This window comes from Hakea prostrata, chromosome 4 (assembly GCF_041222555.1).
Source record: "Hakea prostrata isolate BN-2017 chromosome 4, UWA_Hpros_2, whole genome shotgun sequence".
Taxonomy (NCBI): Eukaryota; Viridiplantae; Streptophyta; class Magnoliopsida; order Proteales; family Proteaceae; genus Hakea; species Hakea prostrata.
In genome coordinates this window covers 39376499-39395789 of record NC_142603.1, presented here as the reverse complement: position 1 = coordinate 39395789, position 19291 = coordinate 39376499, and the positions used below count along the sequence as shown (strand labels likewise).

The following is a 19291-nucleotide window of genomic DNA, read 5'->3' as shown; positions in this document are numbered from 1 at the left end:
GAGTTCTGGTTTGGGGGACCTTTCTCTCTTGGCGTTCAGCAAAGTGCAGCACTCTTACAAAATGGGTAGACCATCAGAAGTGATAGAAGTTGCGTGTAAGGCCCATCAGGAGTTCCTCATGGTCAATCAGAGAACTCCATTGGAAGATAATGGGTACCACAAACCCTCATTCTGCTCTCAAGTGTTAAATACGGTTGTGGTTGGTACTCAATATCTGTCATGAAGGTGGTCTTGGGTGGATTTTTTGAAAGGAAAATGGGCAACCAATTCAGACCATCTTTGCTTTCTATGGATTCCATTCAGTTTTGGAAGGCGAGTTACTTGGCATTCGGAATGATTTAGTGGAATGATTTAGTGGAATGAACCAAATGAGAAGAAAAGAACTTGTCAACTGGGTGTTTAGTTGGAAGGAAAGTAAAAACATTTTTATCAGTTGCACATCACAAGCAGACTACCAATGGAAGACAATCTCACGCTTTCTTATTATATCATATGAACCCAACTTGCATGAAGCTACAATGTCCAACTATCAGTACATATTTGCAATGAAGACAATGGTTGTACCAAATGATCATGTATGCAAAATGTCCATCATGATGGATGACCTTCACTATGTAACAATAGGGAACTAAGATACCAAAAACCTTCTGCAGGTATCTCAAGACCACAAATGCCGGATTTTATGCCATTCTATGTGGATTTCAGGTGAACTTTTAGGGTATGTGGCTTTCATCACCATCATATTTGCCAATCTCCAAGCAAAGTACATTAACAAGAAACAAGCCATCACAAATGCCACTCGAACGATTACAACCTGCAAGTGGGTTGTCATAGTTAGTATGGATCTGAACTCAATACTGGTGACCTGGATAAGTTCTGACAAGGATAAACGAAGCAGTATCTGTAAGGATGTCAAAAATCCTTCTAAACCCAAACCTACTGTTAAATCTTGGTGCTAGGGGGGGAAACCAAACCTTCTCACGAATCCTGTCTTTACAAGGAAGATTCCTATCAGCATGCTCAAGGGCATATGTTAGCATGTCTAGGATTGACAACTTGGCAGTGGCATCATCTTCCTCTGCAATTCAAATAGGAGCGTTTAATGTTTGTAGTCCATATCAGGTCCATTTTGTCAGAAGTGAAAGAAGGTAAGTCACCTGGAATATCAAAAATTTGTTTATCTGGTGGAATGTGCAGCAGCTCCCCCAAAAAGATGCGGACACGCGCACGTTCAGCACGGGAAAGTATATCACCATGTGTAACAACAACAACAGGCTTAGCATCTGTAGAAATGAATTGTAAAAACACGTCACCAGAAAGCAAGAGCTAATTGTATAACATCAATTACTAGAAGTCAAAAGAAGGAAGCAACATATATCTATGACAATGAGTACCAAGAAAATATCAATTGAGTTCTTTTAGTGAAAAGGGAACACAAATTAACCCAAATCATTAAATCATCTAATTTTTAGGTATTTCTTGCACTTGTATTTTAAGTGCCAACATGACATAGCCAAACTATAGTCTGATTAATAAAGGCACTCTGTATGGCTTTCAAATGCATCCAAGCGTCCTACATCCATGCTTAAATTAATATTATCTATAATTTAACCATAATCACTTAGGTCTCTCCATGATTTCCAACATGTCTTAAACTTTACCAGATTTCAACGGAAATTCAATTGTTAGAGGGGGGAAAAAGTTATGTTCCTCGATCCGTCACAACTTTCCAAATAGGAAAAGACTACAAGAAAAGATCATCCCCTAGCTTTTTCCAGGTAACTTTAAATATATTAATAAGCAGCTCCATTCTCCAGCCTTGTCTAGGCACTTAGCACATTGATTGGCAAAATGTACAGTTCCCAAGCAGATTTGCTTGCCATTGAAACCAGTTCTAGATAAGAAAGCACCTTTTCATACTTCCAACAACCTGAAGTGGAAGTCAAATCCAGATATTTCTGTTTAATGGTAAAAACCCGAGCCCTCTACACTAAAGTATCGTTTGTTTGAAAGAATTTGAAGTGGGGTGAGAAAAAAGCATAACTTGCAAACTTCCTTGATTTAAGGAATCTTGTCTATTGATATGGCACCCAACTTTTCCCACCCCACCTACTTTTAAAGTCCCATTAAATTAGTGGAACTTTGTGAGAAAGTGAAGAATATGATAAATGTGGGACCCACATTTACAACTTTTCCACAAAATCCTTTCCTTTCCTTTTCTACTCCCCACCCCACAACATGTAGGTCCCACATGTTTATTTTTCCACCCCTTTTTTCTAGCAAACAAAGTGATGTCTAAAAAAAAATTACCTTGAAGAAAAATCACCAGAAAATGATAGACCATAAAAATGTTGTCACACATTCTTCAGAAAATGATAGACCATAAAAATGCTGTCACACATTCTAGCAAGAGAATATTCAGTCCTCAAGAAAAACAACTATTTATCCTTCTATATTTGATGAAAGATGAAAGAGCTGTTCAGGAGGATGGGTTTTCTGAGAACTAGAACGCACCCTCTTTCTAAAACAGAGGAACTAACACAGCTATAGTGGTGAACATCAAAGTAATATCTCCTGGTGAGTTTCAGGATATAAGAGCACATCCAGCAAATAGCATTGAGCAACTGCCAACATCAAAACTGCCATCCCTTGCCATAAACTGTTAGAATTAAAGTTTCCACTAAGAGGAGAGGGAAAAAGAAAAAATAGATAACTTGAAAATGCTATATTTTAACATCCATTATCTTTTTTTTTGGTAAACATCCATTCTCTAAGATGTTATACAAGGAAACAGAGGAAGATGAGGACAGCCCACCCCCTTCTTTTCTTATGGTCTTGTTTATGCCAAATACTGGTTTTCATGCAGCAAAGGTGATACCTGTGTACATAATAACTCATATGTATGTGCATCAGATAACAGGACTTTAGAACTCGGAAAAGAATAAATCATAGATTTAAATCCAGGGAATCAGCAATAGCAATAGTACTTGGGTGTACCCTAGATCAACCAAGGAGATCTTTACCACCTGGGACAATTGTACCCTTAACAAAGAAAAGGAGAATAACTTGACAGACAAGCCATTTACCTGTTAACTGAAGAGCTGGAGAAACTTTTTGGACATGAAACATCATTCTCCAGAATGACTAAAAATGTGACATGTGAACTGATTCATAGGACAGTCTATCTGAAATCTTTAGGACTAGTGCAAGAGATGTATTGGAAGGATTTTGAGATTATTATATTGGACATTATTATTATTATTATTATCATCATCATTATTAAAAAATTACTATTACTTTGGAAAGAAACACAGCTTGGATAAGTAACAGGCTGGACATAGAATCATATAATGATTTAGGCTAAAACAAATATTCTGTAAAGAAAAAAAGCAGAAAACAGATATACAATTTACTTAGGTTACACATGCAACATTAAACCCAAAAAAATAAAAATAAAAAATAAATTTATACCAGAATATTGATCAACAATGTAAAAGAGGCAACGCAATAATGTGGTCGATATACTATATCTACTAAACATGAAAAGTAGACATACTTCCCATGAAATTATCATGAATGTGGAGAAGTTAAAACCTTTGAAAGACAAGTATGGGCAACTGAAAGCCTCAGTAAGCACGTGAGTATCTTGCTGATTGCCAGTGCTGCCCATAGCTTCCAACACTGAAACTCCATTAACAACAAATATGACAAAATTAATCATCCTTCTTTCGCTGGATGAGTTGTGAATCTGGCGTGCCTTGCATTTCATGCTCTCCCTCATCCTAGGACAATCTGAATCCCTGTTTTACAAACCACTTAAGTGGTAGAATTCAAGAATGTCCTCAAAATTTTCTAACCATTTAGCATGAAGTTAACAACCGAACCTTATAATTAGTTCTCCATGACGAACACCTTTGGTGATCCAACTCTTGAGCATCTCATAGTTATCAGCTGAATTATCTGACAAACTGCGTGTATCATATAGACAGAAGGAAGTTGAGTTTCTTGGAATCATGTATTCTTGGAGGAAGCAGGTTCCATCTTGAACATTGGAATCATCTGCACAGAAATCAGAGATACAGAGTAACTCAAAGAATGAAAATAAACTTCCAGTGACTCATCTTCTAAGTATACATATATTTGAGAAAAACCTGATAGCATTTTCTTAATTATAGAAACCAAAAATATGAAAGGAGAGGGGAGGAAAATTTACAGGTACCTCCGCTAAGGTAAGGTGTGAATCCATTTTCACACATTAACTTTCACTATTTACACATATCACCCCTGCTTTCCAAATTAATTGCCACACAAACTCAAGCCATTAATTGGAAACTGAAAATGTCAGTTATTCATTTGTTGACAAAAATGCCTTTCATACTCAAAACTTCATTTTTCTCTTCTCTCCCCTCCATCATCGAGCAAGTGTATGACCCGCTCCTTATTCACCACTCAACCCAGCCATGCACCCCCAAAACCCTCTAGCCCCTCCCCTCAAGCCTCAACCCTTCCAGCCTTATCTTAACCAAACTACATTTATAAAATAAATCAATTTATTCTTGAACCCTAAAAGCAAAAACCACCTCCCCATCTCCAGTTAAAATGAAATGGTCAATGAGAAGCAAAGAACAACATAGGATTTGCAGAATATAAACAGATTAAAAAGGGATTATCCAAGGAGAACATGCTTTGATTCTATTCAAAATTCAAACCCTCTTTCCTTCTCACTTTCTCTTTGTTTCTGAAAATTTTCAGGGGTGGCAGAAGAAACCAAGTTGAGATTAATCTAGAGATGGATTTGTCATGTTTTTGAACATCGATTCCAATTTCATTTTTGGCAGGTATGTCATTCTCCCTCCTGAAGTGGCAAAGCAGGCCCCCACGAATCACCTTCCTTTGAAAGTAAGTAGAACAAATGTCGTTATTGCATTCGAAGTAGATTCTTGGTGAACTTAACAAAACTCGAAGTTTAGTTTTATGTTTTTGGTAGGATTTTCGAGTGTTAAGCAATTAGCATTCAGCGGAGCCATGGATAGGTCTTAGGAGGCCACAGCCCTGGGCACTCGCTCTAAGCCACGATTAAGCTTTTTTAGGAGGCCGGTTAACTTCCAGCAGAAGCAAGAGAACTACTCTCAGCAACCAATACTAGCAAAGTTAAAGGAATTTTACTCTAAATTGCAGTAACACCTCTATCTTGATTCTCGCTCAATTTTTTCACCTAGATAAGAACACGGACATGGTTTAGGTTTTGAATTTCCTAGTGTTGGGTATTACCATTACTCTGTTCAGGTGTAGGTTTCTTGTTAGGGTTTTCTTTGTTTGTTTCATTTTCTATTAGAAATTTATAACTCCATGACATTCTTGCCCAATTTTATTTTATTTTTTTTCATCTTGTGGTGTGGCTCACTGTTATAATAGACTGCTTATTTGTTTCGTATAATTTCATGCTATTTCATTTCCCTATTATTCTTTGATTCAAACATTAGAAATAGGCTGCTAAGGTCGCTGTGATAGAAAAAGATCTAGGAGAATAGGAAGAAAAGGGAGGAAAGTAGAGGTAGGGGAAGACATCTCACAACCTGATTCCAAAGTAACACTAAACTTTTCTCTCAGATCATAATGATAGTCACAGCTGGGTGATGCAAGCATTTATCTAAAGGAAATGAAATGCAAGTCTTTGCTGAAATATGAAACTCAAAAACAAAGGTCAGACTAAAATCTCACTCCTATGTAATAAAACTAAACAATTAAAATGTTGATAATAAAATACTAATTAACTAATTCCAACCCTTGTTGGACTGGTTGTTTTTCAGGTTGGACCAAAACCCATTGGACCTGCTTATTGATACTGCATCATTCTTGGATAAGAAGATCAGGGTTTTCCTTTTCTTTTTCTTTATACATAATTAACCTTGTTATCACTATCACCAAGATGAGGGTATTTAGTTCATAAAGAGACCAAAATACAATCACCATTTGCAACTAACCGGAGACAATTAACAGCTTGGGCTTAAATGTTAATTATTTTGGAAAGTAGAAGTGGTGCGGGTAAACATTGAAAGTTGATGGGTGAAAATGGGATTACACCATACCATAGGAGAGGTATGTCAAACACCCCCAACACCAACCAAAAAAAAGGTAAAAGAAGAGGAAGATAACAAACCTTAAAACAACTCAAATTAAATTTCAAGATATTATGCAGATGAAAATTTTATAACAAAAATTTGGAAAATATGGATAGAACTCACGAGACACTTGGGCCCTCACTGCTGGATGGTTGTCATCTTCAAAGACCCCAGAAATTCTATTAATAAGACTACTCTTCCCAGACTCTCTTGGACCAACTAAAAGGAGTGTTGTTGTCTTTGGTAATTCAAAATCACTCCTCCTTAGGCCACCTACCTCCTCAATCCATGCTCCAGGGGAATAGCTGTATTAAAACTAGACAGTTCAAACAGAGCATGACACCAACATAAAGCCACCCAAAACTATGATTATATTTGAAATTGTAATAACAACTGTCACCACATCATAGTAAACCTAGATCTCAATATACAAATTTAAGGTTTTATTGTCTTACCAGCATAAAATGAAGCCCCTTACTTAATTATTGCAGAATGAAGAATGATTCTATACAGCAAGGTCTAGTCCAAACCAAGTTTGTACAGTCACCCCCTTCCTCCACCCAGTGAACCCAAAAGAAAACTAAATTACAATAGAGGAGACATAATATGTTACGGGCTAGTGCAAGTCCAACTGTAGAAGCAATCAACAATCTATCATAACCAGCAAAATTTGTTTCCTTAACCATTGCAAGGAGATGAGTCAACATTTATGTTACTATAAAATAAAACATAACCTAAGAAGGAACTTTTTAAGACTGAGATGTGGTCACTGTAACTAACTTAAAGTCACTAAGCCAAACAGCTCTTAAGACAACAAAAATGTGATATCAAACATGTATCTGAGTTGGTGTTGGATTGTTTTGCCCAAGGGCAAAGGATAAGTACATTTTCTCAGGCAAGCCAACCCAAGTATCAAGGATGCATATCAACCACAGATGAGTCAAATCTAATAAAGTCACGAATTATAACACATGGTCTTACATAAATAAGGAATATGTACCACTCCAGAACCTCTGCTCACCTAAATAGCCTTAGTCCTTGAGTAATTTCTGAAATGTTAATCGAAAGGTTGAGAAGAGGCACGCTTTTCATAGTGCAGTGGAGCATACACAGATAAACCTCTTTTAAATGGAAAAACAATATAAGATGCCCAAGGACAAGTTTAGGTTAAAGAAATATGACTTTTCATTTTATGTAATTCCATATATGATAAGTGGTGTAGTTCACCTTATGCTTATTCTTGATAGAATAGATAATGCATACAGCGTGAATGAACTAAAAAGGTATAATAGATAATTTACATTATTGGAGGGATAATTTTTGTCTCTTAAAAATTAAAAATTAAAAAAATTTGTGGACAAAAATAGAAAAGGTAGATATTACAAGATTACAAAGATATTGCATATTACACAAACGACCCCCCCCCCCAAAAAAAAAAAAAAAAAAAAAAAAAAGAAAAGAAAACCTCAAACTCCAAGGTCAAACATGGATTGAACAATGGATGTCATTCAAAAGAGGAGAGGGTGAATCTCCAAGGCCAAACATGCCCCCACTGCTTTCGTACTCAGAAAAAAGAATTACTAGAGCAGACAAGTTGTTCAAATATGCAAGTTTCAAAGGTCATTAGTTTTCAATTTCAGTGTAGAAAACTACTAAATATTGGCAAACAGAGAGCTATAAAAGAATAGTGATCAGAAACGTGGTTCAAGAATAGAAAAATTCTCCAGGTACCTGAAGTAATCCTTCAGGTACCTGAAGTAATCTAATGGTAAGAAATTTCTATGTTATATTGAAGTAGTTGATACATCTATTAAATAACTTATTTTTTGGTAAGTTTCTTTCCAAACTTAGATTGTCTCTTTGTCAGGGTGTGGTTTTGGGTTGTGGGTGAATCTAACTTTTAGGTACATTATTGTTTGAATTTTGGACTTAACTGTAAGAGTTTAAACTCCACTGTACTGGTATGCTCCACCCCAATTTGGACAGTCACACGCATATGTATAGGCTGTCCACTGCCAAAGGGTGACACCCACATGTGTACAAAACATATATGCACCAAAGGAGACAATTGAAACACTATACAATCAAAGGTCTGTAATCCATCTGTGAATGACATCATTCGTTCTCCCCTCTATCCGTCTCCAGTAATTCTAGTATAGCCATCCCTGTCCCTGTGGGCAGTCTCATTTGAAGCTGCAATCCTTCAGAGTTAAATAATTGTTTTATCTTGGAGGTGTATATGCAAGTGAACCCAATTTACAGGAGACGGAGCATCAAAAACCTTTATGAATAGTGTCTGCCTGATATGACTCAGCTCTGCCTGTTTATGAGCACTGCTGCTTGGAGCAAATTACTTTTTGGTTTCACTTTGCTTTTGGTTTTTATCAGCAGAAAAGTACTTGCTGTTATTATGAAACTGCTGTTTATGTCACTAACACAATAGGTTCTGTTATTTCAAAACTGTTCTTAGGGCTTGAATTGTATTTCTTCACTACAAGTTTAAGGTTTTTAACATTTTTTTATTTAATTTTGCATTCTTCACTATGGCTGGAAAAGGTAAAGATACTCCAGCTGATTTCCATATTGCCACCAAAGTTACTCCTAGTGCTGCCACTCTCCAACCTCTGTGGAGAAGTTGAAAAATGTCTTCCAAGTTTAACAAGATTGATCCATTCAACAGATATTACTGAAGAGGCAGAAGCAGACACTTCTGTTTCGCACTTGGAGTTGCATTTGTAATGCTTGAACCAAAACCCTTGCTGCAGACGCAAACAGACTTGAATGGATTGAGGCCGATTTCCTAGTGCAAAAAAATCAGATCCTGAATGTACTTTCAATTGAGTTGTACGATACAGTTCTTTTGAATACACGTATATGATATGGAAGACACTAATTAAGAAATACACCTTGGATGATGCAGGATCAAAGAAGTGTGTGGTAACCAACTTCTTTAACTTTCAAACGCAAAAGGGGGAAAGCATCTCATCTCAGATAGACAAATTCCATTTGTTAGTTGGAATCTGTCTAAAGAGAAAATTATCTTACCTGATGCACTTACGACCAGTGCTATTCTTGAGAGGCTTCCTTCTTCTTGGGATTAATTCAAATGAACATGATGCACAAAGAAAGGAATGGGCATTTGATCAAGAGGTGGTCAGAGTCAAAATTGAACAGAGGCACCATGCAAAGGACTAGGGTGAGAAGCCGATTGGAAGCACAAGGTAAAAGCGCTAACCTTGTTGAATCAAGGAAGCAAGGTCAGTACAAGAAAGGTTTTAAGGTTAACAAAGAAAAAATCTGAGAAATTAAAGGCTAATTTGATTGAAGAAATATTTTAAACAGTGATAATAGAAATCTGTTTGCTTCAGAAACCATCGAGATGAATGACAGACATGGGAGCCACTAGGTATTTGTGGAGACTATGATTCATTCTTTAATTACTCTGTTGTTAACTCCGATAACCAAGTCTTAATGGGGAATTCGAATACTTCAAAAGTTATTGGCCAAGGGCAGGTCAACTTCAGGCTCACTTCTGGAAGGATCTTTATGTTGAATAACGTTTACTACATGTACCGGACATAAGGTGAAATCTCATCTCTGTTCCTCACTTAATAAAGTGAAAATGAAGCTTTCTTTTGAGTCTGGGGAAGTGGTAATGGTCAAGAATGACACTGTTGTAGGTAAGGGGCATCTTAGTGATGGTGCAACGGAATTAAGCATTTATAAGATAATAAAAGACAAGCCAAGAACTGATGTATGGCATAGTAGATTAGAACACATAAATAATCCTTGTATTTCTAGACTAAGCGAGTTAGGCATGATCAGGTTTATGTGAAACTACTTACCAAAAAATGCCCTACTTGTGTAAAGGCTAAGTTCACAAAGAATTCACATAGATCAATTCAAAAAGACAGTTATATTCTTGATCTTAATAATGACTTATATGATTTCAAGTCCTTTGAATCTAGAGGCAGTAAAAGAAATGTGGTGAGTTTCAGTAATGATTGTTCTCAGTTTACTATGGTTTATTTACTTGGATCAAAAGATGAATTAGTTTTACCGGACAGAGGTGAAAATCAAGTGAATAAAGAGCTGGAGAAATGATAGAAGTTCTGAGTATTTTAATTATTTCTAAATTCTCTAAGGATAATGGTAGACAAAAGCTCTTATCAGTCTGAATCTAACAAGATTGCTGAAAGAAAGAATAGAACTTTAAAGGAGATGACAAATTCTTTGTTAGTATTGTCTAGGTTACCTTTGGATTTGTGGTGTGAAGCTATGTTAAGTGCTTGCTATAAGCCTATATCTTGAATAGGGCTCCCAATAAAAAATGGGTACCTCAACTTATAAATTATTGTACGGCAGAAAGCCTAGTGTAAAGCATATGAGAATTTGGTGCTGCTTAACCAAGCTTGCACTTCTGGAACCGAAAAAAAGGAAGTGAGATCCATGGGCTCTCAATTGTGTACACATTGAGTATGCAAACCATAGTTCCACATATCAGTTTATGGAAACTAAAACCAACAGATGATGTTGTTGAATAAAACAACATTATAGAGTTCTTTGAACATGTGATCCATTTAACTCAGTTTTGTTAAAAAGCAAAGATTGCAGTGACATTTCAATTTTGGGGGATGATGTGGCAAATAAAAAAATCAAGTCTTGCAAGATAATGATCAAGAATTTAGTAACAATGATGCAGGTTAACAAGGACAATAAAAGACAAAGGAAAGTGAAATACTCTGGAGATGATTGGTTTTTGTCTATCTTGTTGACAAGGATCCTTTCTCTTATACAAAGACAATCACATCTCAAGATGCAGTGTTTCAGAAAAGCTATACAAAGCAAATTAGATTCGATCAGGGGAAATCATATTTGGGAATCGACCAACTTGCCTACAAGTTTCATAAGAAATTATGAGCAGATGGTTCACTAGATTAGTTTAGAGGAAACAAGGCTTTAGACAAAAGATGAACATCCATTACTTTGACAGCTATGCACCTGTGACTAACCTCACTACTATAAGAAGAGTTTCAGGTCGAGAAAGCTTCGATTATAATGTGTTATTTCAGAGCTGTTTCTATGGCCTGAGTTTGATTTAATTACTACAAAAAAATAAAGGAGCAAAAAATAAATCCAAGAACAAACACATGCATCCAAGAAACACCTGAGGATTTTGTTCTTCGCTTCTTCTAGGGTACCCTTTCGCTGTTCCAAACAAAGGTAACTTGTCAAGACTTTGTGTTTATCCCTGCTTTTCTTCCTCTCAAGCATATTATTATTGAGAGATGTCAATGAAGATTGAAGACCCAAATTATCAACAATCTCTTGCTTGATCGTATTCATTTTAATGTCTTCAGATTCCTCATCATCAGTAAAAAAAGATGGAGTTCTGAAACACACAAAGAAAAGAAAATGGAGTAAGACACACCTATCCAACAACCCAAAACCTAAACGGTGAATTGCTACATTAAAACGAGGAAAAGAAACAAACCCATGTTTGCTGGTTGCTGGGGAAACAACAAGGCCATCACCACTTCGATCCATTGACGAGGGATCTGAAGATTCTGCTTCGGTACCAGAAAAATTAGTGCTAGCAGTGGGGAAGAGAGGTCCACCGCCCATGTTTGCTTCCTTTGCTGCTCCGAATTTCTGATCACCTTCAACTCAAACAAGGAAAATTGCAGGTAAGCACATCACCAGAAGTGCCGTCACTAAGAAACTGTCCAAGTGGATTCTCAGAGACTCTTTCGCCTTTAGATGTTTTACAAGTGGTTGCACACGTGGTGCGTTGACCGACTCACGATAGTACAAGGAAACTTGTTAGTTTGGCTTGTTAGATTTGTTTACAATGTAAGCGAATCTATTATTCGTTTCTTGCAAAATGTAATCAAATTTATACTCGCTTTTTTTCTTTTTTTTTTCCTGTCAAACTCCCTCTTACCTGAGCTTTATTTACTTATTTTTTTATAACTGAAATTTCTTGACCACCTTACGGCAGCTTGACTGATCTCACGAGCTCTCAGGAGGCAACTGTTAGTATGTTACGTATAATTGAAACACGAGGCAAGACTTTTCTCCGAGCAGGAATTCTATTACCCAAACTTATTATTTATTTTCTTAACAATCTTCTTATAGTCTGTTTCTTATTCTTCATTTTCTTATTATTCTTTCTGGAAATTATTCACACCACCTTGAGTAATCCCTAATATTAAGTTTGTCTCTAAACATATCAAAGATAGACCCTTTAACTCATACACACACACACACAAAAAAATATATATATATATTTATTATATCTCTTCAGCTAAAACAACCGATCAAATGAACAAGAAACCTACTTGCTAAGAGAGTAATTGTGGAAATGTTACTCAAAATTTAGATTAATACTATTTACATTTGTATTATTGGTTACATAAAGTGAAAAGGTATAATAAGTTTATAGTTTGGAGGGATAATTGGCTTAATTGGCAGAAGCAAAAGAAGTTAATAGCTAAAGTCTCTTTGATGTTGGAATCGAAACTATACACCAAAACTGAAATCAATCATATATAATTGTACCATTCTGTAGTGCAATATGATACCAATTGCAACTCTCATACCGATAGAACCATATCATACCATTTTTTTTTTATTGTTTACTGATACGGAACCTTCATGGTTAATCGGGTATAACCCGAGTGGGGCTCCACATATAGTCGGGACATGACCGACTGCGACGGATGAAACGCACATCCCAAATAAGGTGGTCTCTCCCAATAAGGACAGTCAACTCCGCTACCGACTGTGTTGGAGCCAATAACAGAAAGGCAAAATCTCCGGATAGGCAACGGCTCTTGTCGGGCTAACTTATCAAATACATAAAAGGTAACACTTACAGTATAAAAGGATAAACATACCCCTCCGGTAAGCATCCAATACACACTGAGTATAATCTTGTGTAGCTTTTGCACGAGTCTTTACTCTCTTTGTTATCTGACTTTGCCATCGGAGGCGGCTGCCCGGCACACAAGCCGGCCCGCATCTAACCCTTCTTGCAGGACTCATCGTCTCGGATACGAGAGGAGGCTCAGTCGGATCTAGAAGCATAATTGATCCGCATCAATTTGGCGCTGTCTGTGGGAACGACAAAGCTTGGAAGCCATGGTGCGACGAGCCAACGAACGTTCCCGACAAGAAAGTACCGGGGATGATCGAGTAATTCCCAAAGAAATGGTTGATCCGTCAACCCACGAAGAACAAGAGGGACTTCAGGACAATCTGGTTCTGGAAGATCCCAATGAAGAAGGAAGCTCGCGAGGTCCTCGGGACCAAGCCATTATGGCAGATATGGACGAGATACGAAAAGGCATGCTCGAAATGCAGGGGGTATTACGCGGTTTGGTGCATCAAATCGGGGTCGAACAAGGACCAAGGCGTAATACACAGTCGGGAAGGCTAATGAGAGCCTTCAGGACAGTACGAGGAGCCCGACATCCGAGGCGTATCCCAAGAGTAAAAAATACTCGGGAACAAAGGGAAACACATCCCGATCGTAGCAAGGGCCAAACCACGCCCAATGGGACAAGGATCAGTGCTTTAGAGCGCATCTCGTTGCCGTCTAAAACAGGATCCTTGCCCCAAAGGAATCGTCGGGAGGAGGTCGAGGAGATCGTGGATAAAGAAGAAGAGGGGGAAAGCCAACCCCGGCCTTCAAAGTCGAGAATTTCGACATCTCGGGCACCATCCCAAAGGAAGGAGGCAACAACTCCTCGTTCGAGGGGGGAACGTGTCGAATCTGATGAGGACGGTGCAAGGCAGAACCGGCTACGAAAGCGAGTAGCAGAGGTCGAACGAAAGTTGGAGGATCGGGATCGTGACGAAGATCTTGATGTGGTAGATCGGGAGCCGTTCTCGGACAAGATCATGAACATGCCTCTCCCTAGAAATTTTATCATGCCAACTTTCACCCCTTTTGAAGGGAAAACAAATCCAAAGGAGCATATCAGTTACTTCAAGTTAGTAATGACCGTACTAGGCCAGGAGGATGAATTGCTCTGCAGAACATTTCCAGCGTCACTCAAGGGCCCAGCCATTAAATGGTTCAGTAATCTACGACCAGCATCAATAAATAATTTCTGAGAGTTGGCCCAGAAATTCATAGCCTGGTTCCGTAGCGCGATCGGGAGTAAAAAAGAAGGAATGAATCTATTCGGGATTATCTGAAAAGATTCGACAAGGTTGCCATCGAGATCGAGGAGCTTGATGATCAAGTTGCGTACAGTGCGCTTTGGAGTGGCATCACACACCAAAGACTTTTGGAAGTCCTACCAACGGACAAGCCAAAAACGTACGGGACGCTGCTATGCAAATGTCAGAAGCAAGCCAGTGTCTACGAGGTGATAAATGCTCGGGTTAAGGCCGATCGGGATAGAAGGTCTGATCGGGATGTAGATAAAGCTTCCCCGAGTGAAAAGAATCCAAGATCAAAAAGTAAATGGAAGCATGACCAAGAGAGAGTGAGTTATACTCCTCTTAACACAAAGCCATTAGAAATCTTGATGAACATTCGGGATAAAAATTCGTTAAAATGGCCTGGGAAGCTACGCTCACCACCAGAGGATCGGGATATGACAAAATACTGCCGATTCCATCAAGATTATGGCCACCACACAGATGGGTGCCAAAGTCTGAAGTTTGAAATAGAAAAACTGATCCAACAAGGTAAGCTGGGTCAGTATGTAAAACATTCGGGAAAGAACCGAACACACTCACCTGAGTCAAAAAAGAGAGGCCGGTCCCCTAGTCCGAAGGAGGTTGCCAAAAAAGCGGACAAGGGGAAGGAAAAGGCAGATCGGGAAGAAACGCCTGTGTACGTGATTATGGGAGGTCCAACTGTGGAATCTATCAGAAAAGCAAAGCAGAAGGCTCGGTTCGTAGGGGCTGTTCATTTGCCTAAAAAAAGGCAAAATCCAACATGTCCCGAACCAATAACTTTTACAGATGCAAACTTAGATGGTGTTATATCGCCACATGATGACGCGATTATCATCAAAGTCAAAATAGCAAATCGGGAGGTTCACCGAGTTTTGGTGGACACAGGGTCCTCTGTTGATCTAATCTCGTACGATGCTTTCAAAAGATTGAAGTTGGCCGATGATCTGCTGACACCGTCGTCAACACCACTGTATGTTTTGCAGGATCTTCCACAGTGGCAGAAGGAACGATCCATCTGGATCTCAAAGTCGGGAAGTCACCCTGAGATACCTTGGTTCGGGTAAATTTCATGGTGATAAAGGAGTTGTCGGCATACAATGTCATTTTGGGACGACCGACACTAAATGCGCTTGAAGTAGTCGTATCTCCCAGACATATGAAGTTAAAGTTCCCAACCGAAGTTGGAGTCGGGGAATGTTGTTTAGACCAATCGGCTTCCCGCCAGTGCTACACAAGTTACATGAAGGAAAAACGTAAGCTAGAGAAATCAGGAACTGCCATGAACGTCGAGGTTCGGGACGATCGCGACGAGGAAAGCATGCAGCGGGCAGAGCCCGTAGAAAAGTTGGAAAGAATACAACTGAGTCAATCTCTCCCCGACCGAGGGACGTTTATTGGCTGGGAGCAACCAGAGGATTTCAAGAAAGAGCTTACTCGGTTCTTGTGTGATAATGCAGATATCTTTGCATGGTCGGCAAATGACATGCCCGGGATAGACAGGCGAGTAGCAGAGCACAGACTCTGGATACAGAAGGATGCTACCCCGGTCATCCAAAGACGAAGGAATTTTGCGATAGAAAAACATGAAGCAATCAGGGTCGAGGTGGAAAAATTGGAAAGGTCGGGTTTCATAGAGCCAATTGAATGCCCAACCTAGCTGGGCAATGTAGTTATGGTCAAGAAGGCGAACGGGAAATGGAGAATGTGTACTGACTACACGGATTCAAACAAGGCCTGCCCAAAAGATTGTTATCGCCTCCCGAGGATTGATCTTCTGATCGATGTCACTGCTGGCCACGAAGTCCTTAGTTTCATGGATGCGTACTCGGGATATAACCAGATTCTGATGAGTCGGGAGGATGAAAAACATACTTCATTTATGACCGATCGGGAAAGTTATTATTATCGAGTGATGCCTTTCGGTTTGAAAAACTCAGGGGCGACTTATCAGAGAGCTGTCAATAAAATTTTCCAACGGCAGATCGGGCAGAACATGGAGGTTTATGTAGACGACATGCTCGTGAAGAGTTTGGTTAGGGCAAGGCATTTGACTGACTTGGAAGAGACGTTCGATGTGCTTAGAACGTACCAAATGTGCCTGAACCCTGAGAAATTTGCTTTCGAGGTTTCCTCGGGAAAGTTCCTGGGCTTCATGGTTTCTTGAAGAGGAATCAAGGCTAACCCATAAAAGATCAAACCACTGATCGAGATGGCACCACCCGTTATTATAAAAGAAATCCAGTGTTTGACCGGGAGGGTAGCCGCTTTAAACCAGTTCATATCCCGAGCAGGAGAAAAGTGCAACACGTTCTTCAAAGCCTTGAAAACTACATCAAGCTCGGGAACAGTTACTTGGACACAGGAATGCCAACGGGCTTTTGATCAACTTATAACATATCTCGGGACAACGCCCGTCTTGTCCCGGCCCCTAATGGGGGAAACTCTTGCAGTTTACCTTGCAATATCTCCAACGGCGATCAGTGCAGTGCTGGTCAGAGGAGACACAGTTCAGAACCCGGTCTATTATGTGAGCCATGGGCTCATAGATGCTGAGACACGGTACCCGGACGTGGATAAACAGGCATTGGCACTACTGGTGGCATCACGAAAATTGAGGCCCTACTTCCAAGCACATCCGATAGTAGTCCCGACTAATTTTCCACTAAAGAAAATACTTCAAAGGCCTGATGTGGCAGGAAGGATGGTCGGGTGGTCAGTAGAGCTTAGTGAGTACCAGATCGAGTTCAGACCAAGGACGGCCATAAAAGCTCAGGTACTGGCCGACTTTGTTGTCGAAAGCACTCTACCGCAGAGGAACGATCAAATACCATCAGCTGGAGTATCCGACTTATGGATTCTGCACGTTGATGGTTCGAGCAATATTTCAGGATCGGGAGCAGGCCTGACCCTCAGTAGTCCCAAGAACTTCACCATTAGCTATGCTATAAGATTTAGTTTCCAGGCTTCAAACAATGAAGCAGAATACGAAGCTATCATAGCAGGCTTACGAGTAGCCCGAGCCCTCAGAGTGCGTGAATTAGAAGTAAGAAGCGATTCCCAACTGGTTGTTAACCAAATCAAGGGAGAATATGAAGCAAAAGATGAAAGAATGGCTAAGTATTTAGTCAAGGTTGGACAGTTCCAGGCTTACTTTGATCGGGTAACCTACCGACAGATACCCAGAAAAGAGAATGAAAAAGCCGACGAACTCTCCCGACTGTCACTGGCAAACTACAAAAACTTGGACTCGGCAGTTTACATTGAAGAACTAAGCAGCCCAAGCATCCAGGAGGAAGAAACCCTTGAAATCCATAAGGAACCAGACTGGACAACACCTTTGATTACATATATTCGGGAAGATATTCTCCCGACTGATCCAAAGGAAGTGAAAAGTGTCCGGAATCAGGCAGCTCGGTTCACAATTATCGGGGATCAGCTGTATAGAAGGTCGTTCACAAATCCTCTCTTGAGATGTGTCGGGCCATCCCGAGCAAGCTACGCTCTAGCTGAGATCCACGAGGGCATCTGTGGCGCGCACATGGGTGGAAAGGCATTGGCACAAAAGGTACTAAGGTCGGGCATCTTCTGGCCTACGGTACAAAAGGATGCGATTGAGTATGTCCGCAAATGCAAACGGTGCCAGAAACATGCTAATGTCCCAAAGTTGCCAGCAGTTCCCATGATATCTATTTCAAATCCAACGCCATTTGCGATGTGGGGAATGGACCTAGTCGGGAAACTACCGAAGGCTCCCAAGAATCGAGAATATATGGTGGTTGCAATAGATTACTTCACAAAATGGGTGGAAGCTGAACCATTATCCTCCGTCACGGAAAAAAAGATGGAGAAGTTTTTTGAAGAAAAGATAATATATCGGTTCGGGATACCCCGGATCCTGGTGACAAATAATGGAAAACAATTTGAAGGCGCAGGATTCAAGTCCTTCTGTATGCGATATCATATAGAACATCGGTTTGCCTCGGTTGCCTACCCTCAGAGCAATGGGCAAGTAGAAGTCACCAACAGGACACTCCTTGATGGCATCAAGAAAAGATTGGAAGATAATCGGGCGATGTGGGTCGAGGAGCTCCCGAGTGTTCTGACAGGAGAAACTCCTTTTTACTTAGCCTATGGAACTGAAGCCTTAGCTCCCGTAGAAGTGTTGGCTGGATCATTACGATATGACCTTTTTGATGAAAGCCAGAATGACCAAGGCCTAAGGGAAAACTTAGATCTTTTGCAAGAAGTTCGAACGAGAGCACAACAAAAGAATCTGTTTTATCAAAAAAGAGTAGCCCAGCATTACAATTCTCGAGTCAAAGACCGAAGGTATCGATCGGGAGATCTGGTTTTGAGACTTACTGGGGCCTCAGATCCGAGAAATCAAGGAAAGTTAACTTCAACATGGGAAGGACCTTACCTGGTAGAAAAAGAAACAAGGCCGGGATCATACCGACTGAAAGATGTGGAGAGTGGAAAACCAATCGATCGTTCTTGGAATTCCACCAATTTAAGAAAGTTCTACCAATAGCCCTTGTAAGTATCGGGTCTGTCCCGTTTGTACTTACGCCTCTTACAAGGCCTTATCTTTTCGGAAAGATACAATAAACTCGGGTCCGTCCCGTTTACATTTGCCCTTTTTAAAGGACTACATCTTTTCTTAAAAGATACAAGTCATTCGGGTCACTCCCGTTTGATTAATTACTCCTTTTTTAAGGACTTACATCAAGTCATTCGGGTCACTCCCGTTTGATTAATTACTCCTTTTTTAAGGACTTACATCTTTTCTTAAAAGATACAAGTCATTCAGGTCACACCCGTTTGATTAATTACGCCTCTTTGAAGGACTTACATCTTTTCTTATAAGATACAAGTCACTCGGGTCACTCCCGTTTGATTAATTACGCCTTTTTGGCCACTCTTTTGTTCGACTTTAATAAAGATGCAACGAAAAATACAGGAGGAATATTTGA

At 39.6% G+C, this 19291-nt stretch overlaps 2 protein-coding genes across 2 annotated transcripts; one reads left to right on the top strand and one right to left on the bottom strand.

The window, feature by feature from the left end:
* Positions 1-349: 349 nt before the first annotated feature.
* LOC149018849 (uncharacterized) lies at positions 350-11951 on the bottom strand. Its single transcript, XM_089152976.1, has 8 exons — positions 11617-11951; positions 11290-11514; positions 6246-6427; positions 3885-4059; positions 3595-3800; positions 1158-1283; positions 975-1078; positions 350-814 (listed from the first exon to the last, which is right to left on the bottom strand). Exons 1-8 carry the CDS (start codon positions 11745-11747, stop codon positions 659-661), a joined length of 1305 nt encoding a protein of 434 aa, XP_089009102.1. The 5' UTR covers positions 11748-11951; the 3' UTR covers positions 350-658.
* Positions 11952-17019: 5068 nt separating this feature from the next.
* On the top strand, positions 17020-19291 carry LOC149018848 (uncharacterized). The gene is made up of 2 exons (XM_089153991.1): positions 17020-18647; positions 19279-19291. The coding sequence occupies exons 1-2, from the start codon at positions 17020-17022 to the stop codon at positions 19289-19291; spliced, it is 1641 nt and encodes a 546-aa protein (XP_089010117.1).

Bases quoted from the DNA above. Each gene is read 5' to 3' on its own strand.
- LOC149018849 (XM_089152976.1), bottom strand. From the start codon at position 11,747: ATGGGCGGTGGACCTCTCTTCCCCACTGCTAGCACTAATTTTTCTGGT. The intron at 6,428-11,289 runs GTGTTTCTTGGA...GTTTTAATACAG, and splicing joins GCGAAGAACAAAATCCTCAG to CTATTCCCCTGGAGCATGGA. The intron at 1,079-1,157 runs GTGACTTACCTT...TTTGAATTGCAG, and splicing joins ACAAATTTTTGATATTCCAG to AGGAAGATGATGCCACTGCC.
- LOC149018848 (XM_089153991.1), top strand. From the start codon at position 17,020: ATGGTCGGGTGGTCAGTAGAGCTTAGTGAGTACCAGATCGAGTTCAGA.